Source organism: Thamnophis sirtalis, unplaced genomic scaffold (genome assembly GCF_051295495.1).
Source record: "Thamnophis sirtalis isolate CommonGarterSnake01/CBP01778 unplaced genomic scaffold, rThaSir2_p1.2 scaffold_7, whole genome shotgun sequence".
NCBI lineage: Eukaryota > Metazoa > Chordata > Lepidosauria > Squamata > Natricidae > Thamnophis > Thamnophis sirtalis.
Window position 1 is genome coordinate 31,433,587 of NW_028261387.1, and position 27,637 is coordinate 31,461,223.

Sequence of the window (27,637 nt, forward strand, 5' to 3'; positions counted from 1 at the left end):
TGTCCTGATCACCCAGGCACAGCTTGGAACGTAGGCAGCTGCTGGGGAAAGCGCAGTTCCGACACCAGCGCTGCTACGACCCCTGCTGGGGGGGGAAGCCCGGTTGAGGCTCTTGTGGTTGGCGTCCGTGCCTTTGGTGGCCAGCGTGCAGGTGCGGTGCCTCAGAGCTCCGGATTGCTTGGTGGCAACTTTTAAAGTAGTTAGTTCTCTTCCGGCCGCCATTTTGGAGCTATTTGCAGTTTTGGTTTCTACTTTAAACCTCGTGCCACAGCTGCCTGCAGCCTGATTCACGGCAGGAGCCGCGAGGAGCCATTCTTTGTCCGGCCTGGCTGGCAATTTGGCGTGTGCCTCTTCCACCTGAGTGGCAAGGATTGGAGTCGCTGGTCACAAGCCTCATTCCTGCAGGGAGCTGTTAATGCTTGCGCTTTATTCCAACTGCTGTATATTGGTGCTGCAACACCCCCCCCCCCACATCTCTTTGGAGCATCTGTTGGTCTGCAAAGCTTTTGCAAGGTGGTGAGTGGAGGTAGCCCCTGGTTATCATTTGGCCCACAGTTTACCATATGGCTGAGCAGGTTCCCAAGGATTCCACCCAGGCAGGGGGTCCTTCCAGGGCTTTCTCCAGGCAGGCCAGCATCGCTGCGAGGGAGGCCATCAGGGGCTCCAAACCATACTCCAGGCCCGGGCCTAAGAAGGGATCAGGGCCAAACAAGGATGCATTGCGTCGCCAAAAGGCCCTTGAGAAGCAATTCTCCAAGGCCCAGCTCCAAGCACAATCCTATCAATTGGTGTCTCCTGAGGAGCCCACCATGGAGGTCCCTCCAGCCCAGCCAAGGCCTGTTTCAGACAGCAAGGATGAGGGCCGGGAGTTTTCCCCCATGGCCTCCATGTCTAGGGCAGTATCACCAGGGCCTTCGATGGTAGATCAGGCTGATCTTTTTGCTTGCCCTTCGGATCTGGAGGAAGGCCCTGCCCCGGGTCCCTTGGCCCCTCAATATCCGCCTCCCAGGCCCAAACCCAGGGCTCGCCCCATGGAGGATCTTGGGCCTGACCTTTCAGTGGTGATGCAGGAGGTTATTAACAGGGCCATTTCCCAGGGCATCGAAGTGGGCATGTTGCACAAGGGCAAACGCACCCACAAGACTAAGCATCTAGAGCTCCAGCCAGTTCCCAGGGTCGTGTCTCCTCCACGTCCCTTGCATTTCCCCCATTCCTCTTCGGATTCTGAGGATTTGGACTGGGAGGAGGGGGAGGATATTCTTCCTGTTCAGGAGGCTGAACTCTCGGGGAAGGAAGGTGCTGCGGCTCAGAAGCCCACATCTTCGGGGCTCTTTAACATTGCCAATTTCAAAACCATTTTGGACCAGGCCAAGCTGGCTACCTGTATGGGGTCCACTCCACCTGTTCAGGCTTCTGCTGAACTGGATGATTTGTCTGGGGATTTGTTTGAGGAACTTATCTCTGTCCAAGAGATCATTCCTGTTCCCAAACTTTTTCTTAATTTGGTTCAGAAAAAATGGGCCCAGCCAGCTACCATGGCTATGCCCAGTAGCAATGATAAGAAACTGTACACAGTGGATGCCAGTCTGGAGGATTTGCTTAAGTTGCCTCCTATTGATCCTCCGGTAGCGGCCCTCACCTTGACATCAGCGCTTCCGCATGATCTCTTGGAGGGTCTTAAAGCTGAGGATAAGAAATCTGAGAATGCCTGTCATAAAATGCACCAGGCGGCTGCATGGGCAATTAAGACATCCGCCTCAGCTTCCTTTCTTTCCAGGGCCACCCTTCTTTGGTTGAGACAGTTAATGGCGAGGGTTCTGGTTAAGGATACCAAGTTGAGGCTGGAGATTAACAAGTTTATAAGTTTATAAGTTTAATAACATTTATATGCCACCCAATCCCGTAGGACTCCGGGCGGCCACTAAGTACACTGCCAATGCCACCCTCAACACGGCTAAGTTCGCTTCTCGGGTCCTGGCTTCAATTGTTACCACCAGGCGTCTCTTGTGGCTGAGGGACTGGAACGTAGACATGCGTTCCAAGTGGAAGTTGGTTTCTGCCCCCTTCAAAGGGGTCAAGCTTTTCGGGGAGATCCTGGATCCTGTCCTAGTTGAAAAAAAGGACAAAAAGAAGGTGATGTCGTCAGTTTCTAAGAAATCTGACAAGAAGGGCTTCTACTCCTACAGGAGACAGTCATTTTGGAACACAGAACCTTCTTCCAGTTCCGCTCTGTCGCATCGGCCATTCAACCAGCAGGCAGACAGGTCCCAGGACTGTCAGTCCTTTCGGGACAGGGGTCGCCAACAGTACTACTCCAGACGTCCCTATCAGGGGGGATCTGGTTCCTGTCCTTTCAGAAGGTATAAGTGACTGTCGGGAGTCAGCTCCCATAGGAGGGTGGCTCCAATTGTTCCACGCCCAATGGGAGCAGGTCACATCGGACCAGTGGGTCTTACAAATGATCCGGCTGGGTCTCACCCTAGATTTCCCCTCTCTTCCTCCCCGTCATTTCATCAGGTGCCCTGTTCCCTCGTGTCCAGTCAAAAGATCTCTCATGGAACAGGAAGTAAGGGAAATCAGGGCCATAGAGCCAGTTCCACCTGGTCAGGAGGGGACAGGGTTCTACTCCATCCTGTTTCTGGTCCTCAAAAACTCCGGAGGGTGGAGGGGGATCCTAGATCTAAAGAGGTTAAATTATCATATCACCTATCGGAGGTTCAAGATGCAGTCCCTCCAGTCTATCCTGGGCTGCATCAGGCTGGGAGACATCTTGACCTCCATAGACCTAAAAGAGGCCTACCTCCACGTACCCATCCGCAAAGCCCACCGCAGATACCTGAGGTTCACTTACGCCGATCAGCACTACCAGTACCGGGCCCTGCCATTCAGCCTATCATCGGCCCCCAGGACTTTCACGAAGGTCCTCGCAGCTGTGGCGGCTTTCCTCAGGTCGCAACTGGTGCAGCTGCACTGCTACCTGGACAATGTGCTCATCCAGTCGTCATCCCCCAGCAGACGGTCAGGGATCTGCATTACACAATGCATGTTCTGCGGAGTCACAGGTTTTCCATCAACTCGGAAAAGTGCCACCTTCACCCAACGAGCAGGCTTCAGCATCTAGGGGTCGTCGACACCTTCACCTGCCAGGTCTTCCTCTCACCGGAGCAGGTGGCAAGCCTCAGGGAGATGGTCATGCAGGTTTCGGCGATCTCATCGTGCCAAGATCGTTCAGCTATCACAGCTCCTGGGCAAGATAATCTCATGCCTGTCCATTGTTCCGTGGGCACATCTTCACTCCCATCCCCTCCAGTGGCTCCTCCTTCCTTATCAAAGGGCCAGTGAGAGCAGCTCACCAAGGCTCCATAACGGTGCGTTGCTCGCTCAGGTGGTGGTTGTCTCCTGCCCTGAAGAGGGGGTCTCCGTTCAAGGAGCCGACCCGGCTCACCATTACGATGGATGCCAGTCTGTACGGTTGGGGGGCTCACTTCCGCAACCAGATAGCTCAGGGCAGGTGGTCCTCAGCCGAGGCATCACACAGCATCAACTGGCTGGAGCTGAGACCGGTCCGGTTGGCCCTGATTCGTTTTCAGACGGGCATTCAGGGTCATCATGTGAGGGTGCTGACAGACAACGTCGCAATGAAGGCGCACATCAACTGCCAGGGGGGCACGCGGTCCAGGTCCTTGATGTTGGAAGCTGATGACCTAGGTCGGTGGGCGGAGATCCATCTGTTGTCCATACAGGCGGAGCACATCTCCGGCACGGTGAACACCCAGGCGGACCCGTTGAGCAGGGCGACTGTCGACCACTCGGAGTGGTGCCTGCAGCCCCATCTGTTCCAGCGCATAGTTCAGAAGTTCGGTTGCCCCCAGGTGGATCTGTTCGCCACAGCGGCCAACTCTCATCTTCCCAGGTTTTTCACCAGATTTAAGGGCTGAGGGGGTGAACGCTCTGCACTGCCCTTGGCCAAAACAGCTGCTCTACCCCTTTCCACCATTACCTCTCATTCCCAGAGTCATCAGGAAGATCCTGGCGGAGGCAGTGGAGGTCCTGCTGGTAGCTTCCTTTTGGCCCAGGAGGACCTGGTTTGCCGATCTGGTGAGTCTTTCCATCCAATATCCGTGGCGGATTCCTCCACACGAGATCTCTCTCTGCCAGGGGGCCCTTCAACATCCGGAGCCCCAGTGGCTGCAACTAGCCGTCTGGCACTTGAGAGGGATCTCTTGAACAAGGACAACCTTTCCACCAAGGTGATCTGCACCATCCAGGCGTCACGTTGCCCTTCCATGACCCGGATCTATGACGCTACCTGGAGAGCTTTTGTTGGCTGGTGTTCTTCCAGGGATGTTTCAGCTTCTTCAGCTTCGGTTCCTGTCATTCTGGACTTTCTGCAAGATGGTCTTGACAAGGGTTTGGCACCTAACACTCTTCATTGTCAGGTGGCTGCACTTTCCACCATCCTGGCCCCTGTAGGTCAGTTTCCTCTCGGCCGTCATCCCACCATTCGCAGTTTTCTCAGGAGGGGGCGACTAACCTGAGTCCCCCAATGGTTCACAGATACCCAACTTGGGACCTTAATGTGGTTTTGCAGGCTCTGGTCAAACCTCCGTTCAGGCCTATCCAATTGGCCGGTTTGAAACACCTGACATTTAAGACCATTTTTCTCATTGCCATCACTTCAACCAGACGTATCTCTGAGCTGGCTGCTTTGTCTGTTCGTGAGGACTTGTGTTTGATTCACCAGGACAGAGTGGTCCTTAGACTGAATCCTTCTTTTGTTCCTAAAATTAACTCCTGGTTCCACCGAGCCCAGGAGGTCATTCTTCCTGACTTCTGTCTGCAACTTCTGTCTGCATCCGAGGCATCCTCATGAGGAGCGCTGGCACAAGCTGGATGTACGCAGGACGCTACGCAGGTAAATCAAGCGTACGGCCAGTTTTCGACCTTCTGAGTCTCTCTTTGTATTCTTCCAGCCATCGTCTCAGGGCAAGAAGGTTTACTTGTCTACGATTGGTGGGTGGCTTAGGGCCTGCATCGCCCTCCCTCATGTTCTGCAGTCTCAGCCGGTACCCAGTCGCATCACGGCGCATTCGACCAGAAGTGCTGCCGCCACCGCGGCCTGGGCAACTTGGGCTCCCATTGAGGAGATTTGCAGAGCGGCCACATGGACTTCCTTATCTCCATTTGTGCGGAATTACAAGTTTGCTTCAGCGGAAGGGGCCTTTGGGAGGCGTGTGCTTCAGGGTATTCATTCCAGCGGAGAGACCCTGACTTTTTCTGCTTCCCGCCCTAGTGACATTTAGCTTGGGTATGTTCCTTGCTTGGACTCTCCTGAGCAGCGCCCTGGAAAAGGACTGTTGGACTTACCTGAAGGGTCGTTTTCAGGGTGCTGCGAAGGAGAGTCCACCCCACCCTAGGGTCTGGCTGCACAGTTTTCATGTTTTTCTCCCTGGATGTTCCGGTTGGACTTGTTCCTGTTCTGTTTGTTGTTGATCCATTGTTGGATTTCTCAGCGCACAACAGTTCCACGTCTTCATTGAAAAATCTGGAGATATTCAGCACCAGAGGCATGGCTTAAAGTTTCAATTCAGTTCTGGGCAGTTTGGCTGTATTTAACCCTTGCTTGGACTCTCCTTCGCAGCGCCCTGAAAACGACTCTTCAGGTAAGTCCAATGGTCCTTTCCCTGGAGCAAAGTCTCCTAAAATTAAATAGGACTTATTTCTGCATAGGAAAAAAGAACTGAAGATTTTTCAAAGCCTATTTGATTTTGCCTCTAGTAGCCTTGTACAAATAAAGCTTATAAAGAAACATATTTCTATACTAGTTCCAATTTTCCTTTAGAATAAAATTAAATGTTGATTATTCTTTGGTGCATTTTGCTTGTGAGGCACTTCAGATTTCTAGTTAACAAGCATTCAAGAGGAAAAAATGTTAAAAGGTGATAATATTGTAAAATTATAGGGACTCAGAGAAAAGCATATTTCTGTCAAATGTGATAGATGTGTGTGTGAAAGAACAAAATGACAACTGGAGCTTGTTAAAAGTTTCAACTGAATCACCGTTTAAATCCTTAGTGGAATAGGCAAGAATCTTTACAAGGATAGGGAAAATTGATGGATCCCATGTGTATAGTACTTTTTTGTTATCCTAGTTTACTGGCAAAGCTTTAAGGGATAGATTTAAAATAAAGAACATTTTGTAGGATTAGTGTGATATCATAATTGGATGTGGGATCCAGCAGTAAGACTTTTCTTTATGAGAGAAATGACTTCTTCAGAATAGCCATGGCACTTGGTCAGAACATAAACTGACACAGTATGGAATCATCTTTGCTAAATTCAAAACACATGGGAATTCTTTTTCATTTCTGTGAACATTGAGGAGCAATCTTGCAATCAGTGAAGAAAAAATGAATACCTAAAATAGGATTTGGCCTAGAGTTATGTTAACATTTGGGAAAACTTTTTATCTTTTGTCTGGCAGACTGTAACTCATGCCTCACTAAAATATAACATTATGTAACCCTATATGAGGGAGATGGGCAGTTATGAAGTTAGATATATGAAGTTTGAAGTTTTATAAATAATGATTTTTCTGGTAGAATGTTGGTTTTTTTATAAGCTAAGCTCTCGTCTCAAAAACATTAAAAATAAGATAATATGCATGCACAGTGTATTTATTGTGTTGTATAAAGTAATTTTAATTAATAATAGCAATTTCTGGTAAAAAGCTGAATGATTTTCATAGTGAAAATGTAGATTAATCTATGTAATGTAATGTTAGCCAGTGTAACTACTGTTATAAAAAAATTATAAAAATCATGTTACAGGTATTATAAAGTCCATCCGGTGTGGCTCTCAGGCTCAAAATATCTGATCTAGCTAGCCTCCCCAAATCTGATATCCTTCATTGTCTTGACTACGGTATGTCTTTGATAATTTCCAACCAGCCCAATTATTTTTCTGACTTGTAACCTAATAAGCAAAGTAAGAGAAGGCTGATACAAACCAATTTCTTCTCAGAGCAGAACTTTCCAAACTCAAAATACCCTAAGCTCTCTTGAACATCCAATTGTATGCATTGTTGAAAAGTTCTGAAATTTCTCTAATGTGGAGATGAAACCTGCCCTCCCGTAACTACAAATATTAAATCAACATTGCTTATCTTAGTTTAGAATGTTCACAGTTGATTATGCTTAATACTGGATATCCGATTTGATGTTACAATGTCTAACTAAAAAGAAGATTACTATGACTGGCAGGTTTAGAAACCAAGTTTGGACCTCCTTTTGTTTTGATACTATTAAAAAAAGAACAAAATAAAACTTTAGAAAAATAAATATTTCTGCAAAATGTGTGACTATATAGGTGTGCCTAACTTCTGAAGCATTGAGCCTTTTCTTCACATTCATGAGAAACACTTGTTTTGTCTAGTTTATTTTTGCTTCCAGCTGCAGGGGATGATGTCATGAAGGTAAGACAGTTCAGATAATGAGGGATAATAAGAAATGAAACAGGATTCTGAAGCACCAATGGCACCAATTTTGACTCTTAACTTCCCACTCCAGAATAGGAAAATGTCCAGTTTTTGAGTCACTGAATTCCTGCAAAAAAGAGGAAAGAAAGGAAGGAATGGAGGAAGGAAGAGACAGAGAGAGATAGAGAGACAAAGACAATAAGACAAAGAAAGGCAAACAGATAGATTTTGGTCCAACTAAATATATGATCATAAAAATGATGTGGGGGGAACTACCAGAGACATTGACTGTCCAGAGTGTGAACTCCAGTTGAAGGTATAATATGATACAACCCTATGTTTGTTTCCTACAGTAATGTAATGAAAAAAAAAAGTAGAATATTTGGAAGAGAAAATAACAAAGACTGATTTAGTAACATGCTATTAAAAGGAATGCTGCATATTCTGTAAAATGAGGCAAAGGCACCTGGGACTGATTAGTAGTAAAGTTCACCAAACTTCAGGGTTTTTTTTCTTTTTCTCTAGAAGGTCTATGGTAAGACTATTTCATGAGCTTATGTTGACAGAAATTCCCCTAACGCTATACCTAGAAACAAAATGCATAGAAAGAAACTAAGCACTCTACAGAAACCTAATTAGGATAGCTTTGCACTTCATTTTTAATATTAGAGGAAGAGATGAAAATCAGTGTTAAGGTGTGGGGCAGTGGTGGGTTTCAAAAAATTTTGGAACCTACTCTGTGGGTGTGGCCTCCTTTGTGGGAGTTTACTTGCCAGCCATGTGGCTGGGTGGGAGTGGCTTGCCGGCCATGTGATCGGGTGGGAGTGGCTTGCCGGCCATGTGACCGGGTGGGAGTGGCCAAGATGATGTCACTGAAAAAGAATATATAAAAAAGGAAATTTATTATTTTGTGCCCTTATTACTTAAATAAGATTAAAATAAGTACACAAAACAATAAAAGAGCTACTTACAGAAGGTAAGTAGCTTACTACTTACTACTTGTATTTCAAAGGGAATAAATACATATTTAATTTTACACATGTTAACAGCTATTGGAATTGTGTTTGCACAACAGTGGAAAAAACAAATATATGAAAATGAATAAATATTAGAATGTGCAGGAATGAATAAATTGACAATTAAAATCAAGAAGGCTTCGAATATTTTTTTCACGTGGGATTTGTTTTATCAATTGCTAACTAACAGAAACAGCAATTAGAAATCTAAAAGTATGAAAGTATGCTTTCTGAGCTTGGTGCAGCAAGGATCCCACTATCCCCCACCTCCTCTTTCTCCCTCTCTTTCTCCTTTGGGGGGGAAGGAGGAGAAAGAACAAATGACGAGGTGGGGGATAGTGGGATCCTTGCTGCTTTCTGAGCTTGGTGCAGCAAGGATAAGGTGACCAGGTTTTAACATTGGTAAAGCAGGACACCATTGACGGGGGTGTGTGTGTGTCTTGATTAAAAATTTGGTCTATGGAAGTTGATAGGAGATTCTAGGCCCAACAAGTTAAAATACTCGCCACCTAGTTTAGTACTCAAGGAGAAAAGTGGGAGGAGGGAATCGAAGGGGTGCTCCCCTCCCGTGGATGAGAGAAAAATACGAAGCGAAAGTAACTTTCATTGATGACTACAGAGAGCTAAAGAAAGAGGGTGGAAGCGCGAGTACGAGCAAAGTGTGGCTGCCTGGTTGCATCCTTTGTACACCACGTTTTACGAGTCTTTGCACACAAAAAGAACCGGCCCGGTAGTATTTGCGGTTCTGAGTGGCAGTATCCATTTTATAAAATTATGCGGGTTTTGTCCTTTTTTTGAAAAACAACTGTTCATTCCAAAATCTCAAAGGTTTCCAAAAGAAAAGAGGAAAAAAGAGATGAAAAAGATAAAATAAATCCATTGGCTTACCAGAAAAAGTTTTGATGGCTTTCATAGCCCATTGCTCATCTGGGCAGTCGACAAAGGCATAGTCAGACTTCACCAAGAACTGGACAGAGAAGGATATTTTGTGGCGGTTGAAGACTTTCTCCAGATCCGCCGGAGTCACGTTCTCATTGAGGTTTCCAATATACAGCTTGTTCATGGCTAATGCCTTTTGCACAAAATGTTGGGTAGGTCCAAAACGGGAGTGAGTCACTGGAGGTGGGAGGGAAAAGAAGAAAATAACTCACATACACCAGGTAGAGAGAGAGGGGGACGACTAGGTTTTTCAAAACTTTTAACAATTGCTTTATATTTTAAAAGTTTCTTATTCTATGTTGGGAGGCTAGCAAAGTAAGAAAAAATGGCTATTTTGGTTGTGGGAAGGAAAGGGGAAGGGGGATAATCTAAGAGGAAAGAAGGGAGAATGTTCCCTGTTTTGCAGAATCAATGGGGCCAGTTGACTTGGATGCAAGTTTATACGGTGGGCTTGGGAAAATGGCTTTTTTTTCCAGTGGCCCCCCAACTCTTTTTGAGTCGCAACATGTGTGTCGCACACACGCGCGCGCACACAAACATACACGCACACCAAGAGAAAGGCAAAAGACATCTCCGACTGCGAGGCAGGACTTAGCGCCGCCCCTAAAGAAAATAGACCTGGGGGGGGAAGGAGGAGAAAGGACAAAAAGGAGAAAGAGAGGGAGAAAGAGGAGGTGGGGGATAGTGGGATCCTTGCTGCTTTCTGAGCTTGCATCCAAGAAGAAAAAAAGGAATGTTTGTTTACACTTGCCAGTGAAGGATGATTTGACAATGTGTCCTTCACATACTGATTGGCAAACTAGCTGTGGGCTGGATGTATAAGAAGAGCCGAGGTGGCGCAGTGGTTAGGGTGCAGTACTGCAGGCCACTTCAGCTGACTGTTATCTGCAGTTCAGCGGTTCAAATCTCACTGGCTCAAGGTTGACTCAGCCTTCCATCCTTCTGAGGTGGGTAAAATGAGGACCTGGATTGTTGGGGGCGATATGCTGACTCTGTAAACCGCTTAGAGAGGGCTGAAAGCCCTATGAAGCGGTATATAAGTCTAACTGCTATTGCTATTGCTATAAGTGGCTCCAAAATTGCTCATCAACTGTTTCTTATCAATTCATGTCTTATAGAAATACAGACTAATGTGAATATTAGTTATAAACTAGCTTTCAAATGACCAGCGACTTTTGGTTACTGTATTTTTCGGAGTATAAGACGCACTGGAGTATAAGACGCAGCAAGGTTTTGAAGAGGAAAATTTTTTTAAAAAGATTTTGCACTCTGCAAACCTCCCAAAAATGGCCTGTTTTTTGCGAAAACAGGCCTGTTTTTTTTTAAAGGGCATGAATAGCCCTTTGGAGGCTTGTAGAGTGCTCTTGGGGGGGTGGGGAGGCAAAATATTGGTGGTTTTTCGCTCATTTCTGCCCTCTCCAGCCCCAAGGAGCTCTCTGAAAGCCTTCTGAAAACTATGCCCGGTCATTTTGGTGAAGGGGCAGAGTTTCGGGAGGCAAAAATTGCTGTATTTAGTGTATAAGACGCACCCAGATTTTCAGCCTCATTTTTGAGGGGAAAAGGTGTGTCTTATACTCTGAAAAATACGGTATTTATGAGATAATGGACTTGAATTTATGTGATAATTTCAGACCCTGTGATTTTATTCTGGCCTCTCTCAATCATTTTGGTCATGGTTGTCCCAAAGGTGCTTTTCAAAAGGATTTGCTTGATTTTTTTCCCTTTGAAAACATTTTGGTTCTCATCCAAGAACCTTCTTCAGTTCTTCTAGCATCCTATGTTTTAGGAATTAATTTCACATGAGTTTGGATTGAATGTAAATGTTCACCTGTGTGCTTTCAAAGCATATGCACAATAGGATGTGTATCCTTCTACATTTTGTTTGTGCTTCTTATAAAACAGATTCTCCACCAAAATTGCTGGGACTATATTAATTAAGTTAAATCAAACCATATGTTAGAAACCATTGCTTTGTTGTTAATTTAGTGGTTTTGTCTATATGCTGATTGGGATACACAATAACATTGTTTGGGTTCTTTGAAAAGTTGTAGTATGAGATACTGTGTGGTGCATATTCCCGTCACCAAAATAAGCTTTTGTTACAATAGATTGTTCATATTACATCAAACACACATGAATGTGTAACATAACAGTATGTGATGAAACACAATACATGAATTTGCTATTTTTTTCTACTATTTTATAGGACTATTGTTTTTCTTATGTGTTAGCATTTAGTAAGTAACCACACTACTTGATAAAGTGGTTTGAAGTTACAGGCAAGCACCACATCACAAGCTATACAGGAATTTATTTGAGATAAAGTACAGATGGGCTGAACTCTGGATCTGATCTTCTTCCTGCTGCGATGGATGGAAGAAATATTGAGATCCGTTGTCTTAAGAGAAGAATCTCACTGTCAAAGCTTTTATTTCTAAACAACAACAAAGTGAGGCAGCGTTCATATTGGAAACATCCATGTCTCTGTTGTGGTTGTATTTTACCCCCAAGTATAAGTAAAAGAGAAGTAGATTTTTGTCATTCAATTTTATATCCTTTCAAAGTAGTTACCAATTACACAGGCTGTGTTGTATTTTCTATTGTCAGGAACATATTAAAAGGGACCAACTTGGTAGCAAAGCGCGAAAATCACATACCTTAAAATCTATGTCTGTGCACGCACAAACATGTGTGAGGGCACATTTTGGGGCTTGCATACATATTTTTTATTTTATTATGACATTTGCATACAGCAGATTTATTGAGACTCTTGGTTGCATTTTAAAACTCCAGCAGTAAAATATGCTACAAAACATAAAAAGTACAACATACTTATAACAACATATGAAGATATGTATACAGGTAGTCTTCGACTTACAACAGTTTGTTTAGTGGCAGTTCATAGTTACAAGGTCATTGAAAAACGTGACTTACGACCAGTTTTTACACTTACGACCATTACAGTATCCCCATGGTCACGTGGTCAAAATTCACATGCTTGGCAACTGACTCATATTTATGATAGTTGCAGTGTTCCAAGGTCATGTGATCCTATTTTGTGACCATCTGACAAGCGAAGTCAATGAAGGAGCCGGATTCACTTAACAATCATGTTACTAACTTAATAATTGTGGTGATTCACTTAACGATTGTGGCAAAAAATCATAAAATGGGACAAAGCTCACTTAACAACTGTCTCGCTTAGCAACAAAATTTTGGGACTCCATTGTGGACTTCTGACCCCTGGATTTCCAGTAATATAGATCACAATGACCTTAACCCATTGCAGCCTTTATAGAGAGGAAAATGCTATTGTGCAGAAGGTTTCTCTTTTTCTTCCAACACTGAACAGGCATGACATCTGCATAAAAGATAATTGCCCAAATGGTTTCTACAAAAACACATTTTATCCTCTAACACCGCAGAGCCATCGCTCAAAAATAATAAAAGCCTGTCTTCCATTGAGGGGACCTGTCTACTGCACGGATCAGAAAGAGGGCTGAGAAAATATCTGCAGACCCAGGACATAAACTGCTTCAACTCCTCCCCTTGGGACGCCACTAGAGACCATTAAATGCCAAAACAATTAAGAGACAGAGACAGGTTTTTTCCTCTTGTGCCATCATTCTGCTAAACATCTAATTCCCACAGCACTGTCTTACAGCTGTATTACTATTATCCTTCTCATCTTTCCTACTACCTTCTCCTATTGGTATCTTATGATTATCTTACTTGGTGGCTTGTAAGTACATTGGGAGTTTATGCACCGGAGACAAATTTCTTGTATGTCAAATGACACTTGGCCAATAAAGAATTCTACTCTATTCTATTCCATTCGAAAAAAATATAGATGCAGTCTGAAGGGCAACAGGTGTAAGGAGGAAAGAAAGCCTTCAAAGCTAATTTAATGGCTAGGGGAATGCCTCTTAATGAGATCACGGATCATAGTGACAAGTTTAAATATTTGAATAGCCTTCTTCCAATCCTCATGATCATCACCTCCACCTCTATTTATCTTTCTCCTCTCTTTTACTGTAAAGAAACTGAATTACAAATAAACCTCTGTTAAATCATAAAATAATGATGGCTTAGTTTTTTCTGCTCTTCTGAAGGATTTACCGTGCTATATTAATGTATAACCTCTGCAAAAATCTGGGATTGTTGTATTGTGCATAGGATTTAGGTTGGCAGTGGCATCCTGCATGACAACAAACTTTCATATAGCCATTCAAATATGGAGGCACTAACATTTCAACCATGGGAAAGCATGCTAATTATGGGGAGCACAGTACAATATTTTGTTTCCTTGTTTCTGAGCATATTGAATATAGTGATGGTTCTTGTGTATGTAGCAGTGTGTGCAACACAAAAAAATCCTTTGGAGAGTGTGGTTGCACAAATGTAGGACTTTGTGATGTGCATGAAATGGAGAATCTGTTTTGTTTCAAACCAGAACAAACTAATCCATAAGCTCTGCTGAACCATTTCAAGTCAGACAAAGGCAGGGATAAAATCCAAGATATTTCAGTTTGTGTGGGTCTGAAATACGCCTGTTGCTGACTGCAATGATCCCAGGAAATGAAATGTTTTATACTGGTTTCTAATCCATTTGAAAGACAAAAAGAGGCTCACTATTAGCCACAGTTATTAAGTGTATAGAGTTCATAAAATCTTAAATTGGTAACCGGTTCACAGGCTAATATAGGAAATCAAAAATGAAGTGATGTATTGTGAGTCTTCCTTGTGTTGTCTTGCCCCACCCCCATTCTTTTTGAGGCCTCCTCTGCTCTCCCTGCCTCCCTTCAGCCAGCCTTGATTTTCTCCCATTGTTTCCTGCCCTGTAAACAACTTCTATCCAGAATAAGCCCATTTCAGTTTGTTTTGTTCCATGTATGCCCTCTTCAGGGGTGGGTTCCTCCCGGCATTACTACTGGTTCGGCACCCCAAAAAATTTGTCCATGTGTATTTGCACTTAAAAAGGTCTGCTCATATGCACAACATTTAAAAGGGGGTGGGGTTACATTTTTTCAATGAAGATTGTTTGTGCATGTGCAGAACAGAAAATCAAGATGGCGCATTTTGGATAAAAATCTGGTGGATTATGCAAAATATTTTTAAAAAGAGGATAAAGTTTACCTCTCAGTTATTCTTGTTAGGTATAACTACTGATTGTATTGTCATAGAGACTAATTTGATTTTGAACCTAACAACGGCAGCAAGACTGTTGGTGGCGCAGTACTGGAAGAAGGAAGATTTGCCTACTATTCAAGAATGGACGTTAAAAGTAACAAACTTATCAGAGATGGCTAAAATATCAGCATATCTTAAGGACTATTCAGATGAGAAATATAAGCTGGAATGGAGAAAATGGATTGATTATATTCAAAATAAATATAGTACTAAGAAACTACAGATAGCTTTTGACTGAAGAAGCAAGGAATGACATAACTTGTTTAGAGTTAGCTTAACAAAAGAGGAGTTAAAGTACAAATGAGGATGATGCTAAAGTTTTTTTTTAGTTCACTTTAGAATATGATTGTTAAAGATTTATACCCTGTATTTGCTCTGGGAAGTCGGGGGGGAGGTAGGGGGGAGAGGGTGGGGGAGGGGAGGGTGGGGGAGGGGAGGGAAATATTTGTAAAAGCTTGTTAAATTTTCAATAAATTAACCCACCTCTAGCCCTCTTGTAATAGTCCTGAGCCTCTTTTATTACAATAGTGCTAAGTATACTTGCCAGAGTTCAGATATACAGTACTTTTTTCCCTAAGTGAATGGAGGAAACCCTTTGGTTTTATAAAATTATTAGTTAAAGTCAAAGAACTTTACTTTAGTTGTGAATCATGTTCAAAAACATGGACGTAAAATTTTGCTTTAATTATTTTTTTCTTTCATTTATGTTATTTTAAATGGAAGATAAATTGAACGCAGCCCGCAAAGTTATATTTTCTTAGCTTAGGTAAACTACTTTGAGTACTGAAACTACAGGTAGTCCTCGACTTGTGACCACAATTGAGGCCAAAACTTCTGTTTCTAAGTGAGACATTTGTTAAGTGAATTTTGCTCCATTTTGCAACCTTTCTTAACACAATTATTACGTGAATCATGACAGTTATTAAATTAGTAATATGGTTGTTAAGTGAATCAACTCCCCCATTGACTTTGCTTGTCAGGTGGATGCAAAAGAGAATTACATGACCGTAGGACATTGCAACCGTCATAAATATGAGTCAGTTGGCAAGTTTCTCAATTTTGATCATATGACCATGAAGATGCTGTAAAGGCTGTTATGTGTGACAAAAGGTCACAAGTCACTTTTTTCAGTGTTGTAACTTTGAACGGTCACTAAATGAACTGTTGTAAGTTTAGGACTATCTGTATTAACACTAAGGCTTAAATGAAAAAAAACATAAATATAGTTAGAAACAGATAAATAAAAGGGTAATAATAAAAAAAACATTATTACTATTATTGCTGCTGCTGCTTCTACTACTACTACTAAATGTGAAATTTATTTAATCAAGTCACACTGTTCCTGCTGGGATCCTGTTGAACCTTGCCAGTTTTTAAACAAAACCTGATAACAGTACAAGATAATATAATTACCCTGATCAGCTAAAACATAATTGAAATGTAAAAAATCACTACAACTTAGATATTGAGCATTTGTGTTGTAGACCTGGGTTCTTATTGAGGGGGGTATTATTTCAGTGGTTCCTAATGTACTGTAACAAATGTGCTTACAATATGAGATTTTGTGTCTCTTCCCAGAAACAGTTTCCAGGGCATTACAGTGTATGAACATTAAAAATCTTTGCAATTTGGTCGTAATCAGATTAAGCTGTCTAGAAGGCTTATCAAAGTTGGCTGCCCAATAAAAAATCAGTAAAAATAAGACTATGCCCAATTTGATGCTCCATAGCAAAGATTTGTTTCCTGAGATTCTTCCTGATGAACTCATACCCCAATTTCAGGTAGTCCTTGAGTTACAGCTAGTTGTTTAATGACCGTTTGGAGTTAGAATGCCTTCAGAAAGAGTGACTTATGGCATGCAAAGCACTTCTGGCTGTTGCAAAATGTCATACCACACCTTCCATGCTCACATTTTTTTGCTTGTTTTTACCAAAAAAACCTGTTTGGGAGAATGGCTTCTCACTTATGAGTAGCTTAACAACTATGTGATTCACTTAATGACCATTATAAAAATGGTGAGAAAATTGATTCCAGTAATGTGGGTGGCTGACTTAAGACCAGAATCTGGGTCCTAATTGCAGTTGTGAGTCGAAGACCTGTATCATTTGTGCATGAGAGTAGCCTTAATGATAAAGGCTTCTGCTCCAAGCCTTTTTCTTACTTCAAGATAAAGCGGTCAACTGACACCTGTTGGAATAAAACTGTAGGGGAAAAAACAAGCCAGTCAAAACATGAAATATATATATATATATATATATATATATATATATATATATATATATATATATATATATATATATATATATATATATATATATATATATATATATATATATATATATATATATATATATATATATATATATATATATATATATATATATATATATATATATATATATATATATATATATATATATATATATATATATATATATATTATATATATATATATATATATTATATATATATATATATTCAGGTTTGGTGTTTCCAGGAGTAGTGGTGTTTCTACTCCTGGAAACACCAAACCTGAAGTAGTCAGCAGCGGCCTGAAGATGACGAATGTGACTTCGTCGAAACGTCGCCAAGACATCTCCAATTCTACGCGGGAGAAAACCCGAACAACTAGAGACCTACATATATATATATACACACACACACATACATACATACATACATACATAGGCTTCAACTTTAAATAGCTTCCATATGAAGAACAGCATTAGGCACATGCTGAGCCACTTGAAGAATATGAAAAGAGAAATAATGGTTTAATGGATTACATAGATGATAGCTTTGAATTCCATATGGACAGAATTACAGCAAAATAAAATATAATTAACTTTATTTTACCCAATAAAAATGCAGAAATATGTCACTAAAATGGTAATCTCTATTTATGTGTCTCCTGGAATATGTTCAAGTCAATGCTTTATAGAAGAATTTTTAGTTATCCTGTACTTTTCAATCCACATAATTAATAAAAAATTTTTTAAAAAAAAGCTGTCATTTATGGAGCACCAACGATGAGATGAAAGCCAACTGATCTTTTTTTCTCTCTCTTTTCTGGTTCTAGGATAGTCCCAAATGCTCTTGCGAGTCCACTGAAAGCTGTAGTTGCTCCTTCCCTCCTTCAGAAACACAGCTCATCACCATCACATAGCCAGTCTCCAAACGGGCATCATTTCTCAGCAAATAAATTATATGTGCCGTTTCCAAACCAATCTACACAGCAGGGGCCACAAGGTAATCCCATACCTATATTTATAGAAGGTTGCACCATGCATAAAGAAATGTAAAACGCATACACTAATCTACTCTCTGAGCCAAATTAACCAAAGTATAGTGAAAGTTAACCGTTCCTTGACATTATTATTATCTTTGCCATTTTATAATCTGGATAAAAATGGGGACGTATGAAATGAAATGACTTTAGACTATATAGCTTATTGTATGATTACCATTATGAGTAGGAAAGCCACATGTGCTTACTGTTTTCTGTGGATCCTCTGTGTTTCTCATAATGCCTAATTTGAAATGAAATTTAGCATTCGACAGCATCTTGTATATAATCCCAAATACTATGAGCTTTGGCTGATTATGGGACCTGTGCTCCAATTATTGGAGATGTCATTCATGCTGATGAGCATCAGGTTAGAGGGAACCATTTGGTTCATTTAACGTCATGCTTTACAAAGTAACATGACAAATATTTTATATTTTCGTATGAAGCAGAAATAGTATACATAGAGTCATTGGTATAATAAAGGAAAAAGTAAAGATTTCCCTTGTCCAGTCATGTACGAAGATGTTTCTATGATCATGTGGCCAGCATGTCAAGGCGCACAGACCTCCCACCAAAGTGGTACTTATGGTACTCTACCTGGGGCAAATAACAGGAGCTCACTCCATCGCGCATTACTTAGGTCTCGAATCTGGGCTGTCGACTTTCCAGCTGACAAGCCCAGCATCTTAACCTTACCCCTCTCATTGGTATAATAGACTATAATAAATGGAAAGTTATTTTGTAATAAAAATAGAGCATTTTTACTGGAAAGAAGTAGCCACTGTTCGTGAGATGAATGAATGTTTGCAAATAAAGTACACATTTTGACACATTCAAATGCAATAGCTGCTTATATGCTGAGGAGGAAAAATAATGAAAGAGCAAGCAACTAGTGATGTCTTCAATTTTTAAAGGATGTTTTCTTGAATGCTACAATTGACCACTGCTGGCTGTTGTTGGCTGAATCATTGTTCAAGTATACCATTTCCCATTTATTTGTTTTTGTGAACCTGCTTTTAGCCTGCTTTTGGACAGATTTAGTAACTTAGATAGGTCTATACAAAGTATTAGCTAAAATAGGGGAGTAGGTGCATGAAGTCCTGAACTATTAACCAGCCAAGAATATTTTCATTCAGTATATAACAAGTGTTCAGTGTGTCAGAGAATTTGATTGAGTATACCGTAAAATTAGCATGTAAGAAACTACATTACTATATTGATTCAGTAGTTAAATTGTGGCTGGAAATACAGCTAGTTCTTAACCTTTGATTTATCTTTGTTCTTGTGGGGCGGGGGGAAACTTTACAAAATCAACAATCAATTTTTGGAGAAAATATACTAATAAGCAGTTCAACTTCTTTCAGAAAGAAACCTTTCAGCACCAGATTAGAGCTAAACTTGCAGAAAGCTAAGAAATGGAAAGATTTCAGATTGTTTTGATTTACAGGTAGTCCTCAGCGACCTATAGCATAACAATCTTTCAAAGCGATGACAGCCTTGGAAAAAATGCTATATCAAATTTTCTATGCCAAGCGCTCCCCTCTACCTGCCAGAGGCAGTTCTTGCTCCTTACATTACTGCTACCTGTCCATTCAGGCACCTGCCAAAATCCAAGGACACTAAATCTCCATATGTGCAATTGCTTAGGAGTGGCTGAAATGCCAACGCCCATCTCCCCCTGGAAAAGCACCTGTGCCTTTGGCCTGGATAGCAAGAATGACACAGTGGAACAGGAGGGAGCAGGGGAGGAAAAGCGAATTCCATAAAGGAATCAGTTCCACAAGAGGATTCCTAGAGAGGAAGCAAGTCCATCAAGTGGATTTTGAGGGAGGAGACAGATCCACCTCTCTAGGACTGGCCAAAGCCAGTCTGCTTATTCCTCTAGGAATCTAATCTGCTCAGGAATGGGAAGAAGATCGTGCATGTGTAAAAGAGAGAAGGGGTAAGAGTGAATGAAAGAGCAGAATAAAGGATGGAAGAAGGGAGGAGGAAGAGAGAGGGAGAACAGCCAGAGGGCAAGGAGAAAATGAGGGGATGAAAAGAAAGAGGGAGATGGAGAGGAGCTGGTGCTACACAATAGTACCAGCTGGACTTTTGGAAACAGCAATTCTCTGTTTCTTTGCTGGAAGACAAGGCTCCTCTGCAACCCTATTTCAGTGAATTCCCATTGTTTCTCAGCAATTGTCTGCTTGAATTTCAGCAGATGCCAGTGCAGAGAGGGAGTAGTAATGTAAAGAGCACGGGCTGCCTCAAGCAGGTGCAAGTGACCTTGGGAGATCCAGCATATGCCATGCACGAATGTCTCTCTGGTCTAGTGCTGAAAATCCTGCTTGCAAGGAGCTTTATCAGCACCAGAGTGGATCCTAGGATCTCCCCCACCTCCCTGATTCACCCCATATTCCTTACCTGGGACTTTGTCTGCTTAACAACCCAGACATCTGCTTAACAACCACAACCCAGGAGTGCCAGAATTGTGGTTATTAAGCAAAGCAGTCATGTAGCATCTCACTTAGCGTCTGCTTCTCTCAACAACACAAATTATGGTTTCAATTGTGGTTGTACTTTTAATTAAGGACAGTCTTAAGGCTTCTTTTCCAACTGCAACCTGCAAGAACTTCTGTTTCTTTTCCCCACTTGCCCATTGAAAGAATGAAAGCAGGTTTGAAAAGCTTTTCCTTTGTTTTGGTAAGGTAATTCAAACTTTTGATATATCCAAATTTGAAAGCCTAAGGCTATAACACATTAATAACACATTAATAAACTACATTTTGTCAATGAAAAGGTAAGCTGTATAAGCTATATATAAGCTTATATAAACATATAAACATATATATATATACATAAGTTATATAAGCTATATATAAACTAAGCTATACATAAAAAAAGAAAATGGAAGTTGTTGCAACACATTATTTGTTTCTATAATAAATGAAACCTAAAAAATTAATAATAAACAAAATTCATTATCTCAATCTGGCAGTTTAGAGATACGCAGGTTTATCAATCCAACAGATTCGTTGCGATAAGAGAAATTATCTCCAACACATTTGAAAGGTGCCAGTTTGAGAAGGCACCTGCATCACTAAAAGCTAGTAACCATGGAAAGTCAAGGATAAAATTTAGTTGCTTATCAGTGTAACGAAAGAAAAAAATGCCTGAATTGGGGCTTTTGAAGAAGACAGCACTTCCCTAATTGTTCTGTGTCATAGGGTTTTTTAAAAGTAGTAATTGTCAACTCAGACAAACATCAACATGTTATTTTAAATGCCATTTGTGGTAATGTCACTCTGTTTCTGTTAATAATTTCAGATCCAGTTCTTAAGCTGAATGCATTTTTAATCAACATCTGCCAGGAGACATACATACTCAATTTAAGCCTACAAATTTTAAAGAACACTCATCCAACTGCAAAATCAATTATAAAGTCATTGTAAATGAAAAGGCATATTTGTATTTCTACTCTGTTTTTGGTACAGTAACTCAAACAAACTATTTCTGGACATGTTAGGGATATGAATGCATAGACAATGGGGGAGAACAAAACTCTAGTAGAATTTATGACTTCAACTGCAGTAAGATCCAGATGGAAATTATTATAAATTGAAAGAATTTTGGCAATCAAATAAAATAGTACATCTATTTATATCTTACATGATATATTTGCATAGAAAGTATATAATTTGATGAGTTTGACTTATTTATATTCATACATTAAAAGGAATGACACAAACGAATTGCATTTAGGAGGCATATTCCAATACATTTACTCATTATATCATTCGTTTAAAAGGGCTTCAGATTTTTTGGCTGAGGCTTGAGGGAAATAGGAGCACCCAGCATACTTTATGATGTGGTTAAGTACAGCTTTTTTATGTGTTACATACAGCAAAATTATAACTGAATGTTACGTTTGGAACATGGTTGATTCCTTTATTAACTGTTGTATTTCTATATTTAATTCCACATAAAATATTTAACAGGGATCATTTAAACTGACAGCATGTTTAGGAAATTCTTCTTTAGAAATTAGCTGCCACAGATTTGATTTAAATCTGAGAAACTGAAGGAATGCCTGCAATCCATGTGGTGGACCTGGTGGTGGCGGCAGTGTGAATGTCAGCTTAGCTATGCCTGCCAATATGTACTACATTTCTTAACACAAATATAAATGTTTTGTGAATTTTCTTTGCCAAGCAAATGTAGCAGAGGATAGACATTTTATGGTACACAGTTTAAGGGAATGGTTCACATATTTTAGCCCCATGGGAGTTTAAATGTGGATCTTTTAGAAATCTCCTTAGATTTTTGTACAAAACCACACATGGTAGTTAATTGCACTATAGTTATAGGTTTTGAACCTCACTTTAAGCTCCTACTGTTGCCATCTGTTACGTTTTGAAAGGTACTTACTTGGCACACAGGCTCAACAAATTGTGAATAATTAAAAATAAATGGAATAACAAAAACAAAAAGTTCATTGTCGATGGAAATAACTAGGTTAAGTGCAGGCAAGGCCCATTTGAAAGCTCACTTCTGTACTGTGACATCACTCATCATTGGTATTAATTCTGAAGACAGAGGGAGAGTTAACTTGAAGAGTTAACCAAATTGGATTGTTCTTACAATAGGTTGGGAGCAATGTTTTCAGAACAAGAACAACCAAGGGAAGTTGCTTGGATAGCCTGAAAATAAAAAGAAACAAAAAAAAAATTCCTTCAATGCAAAAGGAATATTCTTTTAAGCGGTAGATACCTCTGTACAAAAATCTCACTGTAGACATGCTATCATAAAACAACAACAACAAAAAGGTTTCACTGGATTGTCTTTTCTCCACAGCATAACTTGTAATCACTCTAAAACACTGTAATTGGCAAAGCCAATTTATAACCCAGTTATTGTATCTGCCAAACATGCTGTTTAGTTTCTGTGTTGGACCTTTTAAACAGTCCACTATGACTGCAAATGCTAACAATAGGTAAAAATTAGAACCATACAAACTGAGAAGATAATAGTTATGGTAAATATGAGAGTCTGTGAGCTTTAACTTCAAATAATATTGGATGAAGTGCAGTAATTTAAGGAAAGGGCTGTTAAAAAGAGAAATAATTTGAAAGCAAAATTGCTGTTCCATTATAAAAATAAAAAAAAATAAAGGGCCAACAGAGATGACGCTGACCATATTAGACAATCCTGGCCTGAAACATCATTGCACCCTAAGACAGAAAAACATTTGGTATTAATGGAGTAAAAACATCCCTGTTTATATATCTAAAAACTTTACTAGGCAATTGTGACCCATTAGATCTGATCAAGGGCAATATATGCTGCTTGATTTATTTGCAGCCTTGTTAAACCAAATCAGGTAATGGGTGTTTGCCAGATGCCAGACTTTTGCTTAGCATCGGTTATTGAATGAGCATCAGTTTCAGAAAGAAGCCGGTTGCATTCTTCTAAATGTCTGAACGATCTCTGTTTGCAGGTTACCAAGGTAGCTTTCACTCTATACAAAATTGCTTCCACTACGGAGATTGCTACAGAACAATGGACTCATCTTTCAGTAATGATGTGCTATCAGGGGAATCTCATTGCTGTAACCCTCTGCGACAAAATGGATATCACATAATCAGTGCACCTGTAGCTTCAACAGGTAATGAATTTAGACTGTATTCCTATCATTTTTGTTGGACTTTCCCCCTTACAAAAACATTAACAGGTAGAGGGTCTAAAATTTTAGATACATTTTTCCCCCAGATTCTGAACTGCGGTTCTTTAATTGTATCCTTCTAAACAATAGGGGTTTTATTTGAGGTTGCAACAAATACATGTATTTTAGAGTATGTGAGAGAAGGGTGACTTCTCCCCGTGCCCTGTTTTGGGCCTGGAAGGCCTCCTGCACCAACCTGGAAGCCAAAACGGTGGGGGGAGGCGCATGTGCAGGGAGGAGGGGGAGCAGGCGGGGTTATGCACTCTGTCGCATGTGCGAAGACAGAAAGGTTTCCCATTCCTGGTCTAGGGTACTCCTTTAACTAAATCCTGTTGACAATTTGAATGGTAAAAGTTTCTAAAAAAAGAAGAGTGCTTGAATTTATTTTCAAATTTATCCATGTGGAATTTTTAATGCTTTCCAGCACTGAAGTTAAACAGGCTCCTAGTTCAGTGGCTCTCACTTCAGTAGCTATCTGCTTAGAATCTCTCCTGGACTTGAATCTCTGGTTCCACGACAAAATCGCGGTCGCCGAAAGCGCGCATTTGACGTCATCACAGCGCGACGAAAACATCGCGCTGTGATCGAAAAATGTAAAAATAAAGCGAAAACCTTACCCTAACCCCCCTAAACCTAACCCTTAACCTAACCCTAAATCTAACCCTAAACCTAACCGTTAACGTAACGCTAAACCTAACGCTAACCCTTAACCTAACGCTAAACATAACCCTAACGCTCTAAACCTAACCCTAACCCTAACCCTTAACCTAACCCTAACCCTAAACCTAACCCTTACCTTTATGTGAATCGGCTTGCTTTAATTTAATTTTTATTTCAATTTTTAATTTTTTTCATCGCGCTGTGATGACGTCAAATGCGCGCTTTCGTCGATCGTGCTTTTGTGGACCGCGGTTTTGACGGGTCACGGAATCTCTCCCTAAAGATCTGAAATGAAAAAATGGTTTGGAAATTATGAACGACATACTTTCCTTAACTCCATCTTCACCTTTTATCTTCAAAGGTGTCCTTTTCTCCTTCTCTCCTTCCCACATCTTTACTTGACTGACTTACTTAAGAGCATCTGGCATCAACCATTTTTGGCTATAATTCTATCATTAAATGTCTTGTAAATTGTAGCCTAGGAATAAGATGTTACAATTAAAATGTGGATAGTCTTAGCTCCTTTACAGCACATTCTTAAGTACAACAGAATAACAGAGTTGGAAGGGACCTTGGAGGCCTATAGCTTCAGCAGGAGACTCTATAGTCTCTTCTTAAAAACAGAAAAAAGCATGTATATATGTATACATGAATGTAATGTGATGTACTGTATGTATTTATATATGTATGTATTTGTTTGGTTTCTACAGGCATAAAAGAAGGGAAAATTTAATAATTAGATATTTCAAAAGAAGGAATTTAATGAGAAACAGACATTGTTCTTCTGAAATGTTTGATTGTTACAAGTAACGCTGCAGGGCTATATGAAGTTGTGAAATGCAGAGGCAACGGTTCACTAATAAACAATCCAAACTGAAAAAGGACAGTCTTCTAAAACAGCAAGGCTTTGCTGTTACTGCTTATTTTTCAGAGACTTAAAGAACGACAACAACAAAATCAAAAGTCTAGTCACTACAGTTGCCTTTTAGAAAGCTTCTGTTTCCATGCCTTAATCCAGAACATAAGAACTGTCACTAGTTTCTATTAGTATGACGTCTTAGTTGATGTATGACAAATCCTTAGTAGTTCCGAATGATTATTACCAAAGTCATTTAAATGTGGACATTAAACATTCAACTTAAATGTGGACATTTAAGTTGAATGGTTACTGAACATGTTGAATGGCACTGTAGAAGGAAATATCAATTACTCATTCTTAGAAGCTATAACACTGTTTTCTGTGTAGACTGAAGCAATCATTAGTTTTAAAGTTCTAAGGCAGCATCCCTCATCTGACGTCCTTCAGGTGTGTTTGGGAGTACAATATTCAAAGTTCCCATCTATCACAATTAGTTATGGCAGTGGGAATTCTGGGAAGCAAATATTTCAGCCTACCAAGCTGTTGGACACCTGTTTATTTATTTATTTTCCATGTCTTTCTTCCTGATAACCAAAGGAAAGGAGCGAGATTTGCAGTAGACAGATGGAAAGAAGCAGAAGAGTCAAGCAACTTCTACCCCTTCCTTGCTAAACAACTTAGGAGGCTTTTTTGTATTAAAAACAGAAACAAGGGGGGGGGGGGAATCTTACAGTAGAGCATCATATTTAGTCTGAATCTGCAATTCAGATTGTTCTTGCTACCTCATAGTTACTATGTCTCATATGCTTACCATATTTCCAGGCTATGAAGCCATTTCTGAAGCAGAGTGCATATCAGAAGAAGTTATCAATGGAACTGAAGAGAATAATGGATTTTTCCAAAATGGCACTTTTGATCACTGTTTAAATCACATTCCTCCCATCTATACAGATACATAAGTCTTATCTTAAATTGTTACTTTGTCTACCATACTTATAATGCTTTTTGTATTCACAGAATTGTTGTTCACGTACGTTGACTGTATTTAATCTGCAACCTTTTATGTGTTCATTTAAATCAACTGCTCACATTTACCAATCTATTTTATAAAGGAATATACTGTGTAATTGTTGGTATCTATTCCTTTGTTGTGGCACTTTGAAACTGATTCTCTTAAGGGAGAAGGAGAACCATTTAAAACTGCTTGATGTGTAAGTCCTTTTGAGTAAAATATAAATTTAAATTATAAAATATGCTTGTAAAGATTTTTTTAAGTATGTTTTCAATTTAAGACTGCTGGTCCCTTTAATCACAGTTAATTCATGGGATGTTTTCTTGACTATAAAAGGACTTCTTTAAAATTCACAGACCTCATGTACATAAACGTTTTCACTTTGCTGAGCAGGTTTTATATTTTCAATTTTACAAGAAAGAATTAAAAATTGGAAACCAGCGTGCTCTCCTTTTTTTTACTTCCTTCTGTCAATGAGAACAATCTTCTGACTTAGAACTCATACAATTCTACATGCAATTTCTGTCTTCTTTCCAAAATACTGTAATTCAAACCATTTATCATTTGACATTCCAGTGTTCGTTCTGCATGAAAGTAATGTAATTGACTTATTATGGGAAACCTAAAAGTATAAAAATTAGTGTCCCAGAAGGTATGTACTATACTAAATCTGTTGTTATTTTGGCTGCAAGAATTTAACACAACCACATTTCTCAAAATGAATAGCTTTAATAGAAAATAGAATTAATAATATTTTTCACTGCTTCATAAAGACATGACTTTATGTTATGAAGTGTAAGACTTCATAAAGAGTCTTAGAAGTGGCAGTAAGCTAATAGTAACCCGGGTGATGGTAAGTGAAAGTGGAGACTCACTGGTGTGAATCAAAGAAATGAGAAGGAAAAAACAATAATAGTTGGAATGTACAGGATCATCTGACAAGGATTAAGAAGAAGGGAGAATTGAGGACAATGGCAAGATAACCCATCATATGGTCAATATCAGTATGAGAAATTCTTTTGAAAAGTGTTTCTGAAAAAAAAAGGATGAAATGTATGGCTCATGCTTGAGACAGCAGCATAAAAACAAGTTTAGAAGATTTTTTTCCAATAAAAGAGAATTGAAATCTGCTGTATACAGTATTTAGCATCCTTAAACAACCTTTCATTTAATGTATATGAAATAGATGTCTCTAGTGAGCACCATCAATTTGGCAGCCATTTGGGGTGTGATACCTTTGGAATAATTCCACCACTATTATCTAGGGTTACCATATCTGGACTGCAAAGATCCACATAACCACAAGATGGAAGCAGAGAGATGCAGAGAAATTTTTCTCTGCTGCATTCCAAAAGTTGTCTGGATTTGCAGCCCAGATATGGAAACTCTAATATTGCCATCATAGTTGAAAAGAGATTATCAGTCCTGGGGTTGCACTTGTAGCATACGTTTTTTTAATGACTTATCCAACCCCCCCTCCCCGACACAAAT

At 40.2% G+C, this 27,637-nt stretch overlaps 1 protein-coding gene across 1 annotated transcript in view; it reads left to right on the forward strand.

Moving 5' to 3' along the window:
- The window catches only part of GLIS1 (GLIS family zinc finger 1), a 290,507-nt gene extending 263,943 nt beyond the window's left edge, over window positions 1-26,564 (forward strand). Inside the window, exons 10-12 of the mRNA XM_087719642.1 lie at window positions 17,702-17,871; window positions 23,391-23,558; window positions 25,957-26,564. Coding sequence (XP_087575768.1) covers window positions 17,702-17,871; window positions 23,391-23,558; window positions 25,957-26,093 — 475 coding nt within the window. The 3' untranslated portion in view covers window positions 26,094-26,564. The remainder of the gene's footprint in view (window positions 1-17,701; window positions 17,872-23,390; window positions 23,559-25,956) is intronic.
- Window positions 26,565-27,637: the final 1,073 nt, after the last annotated feature.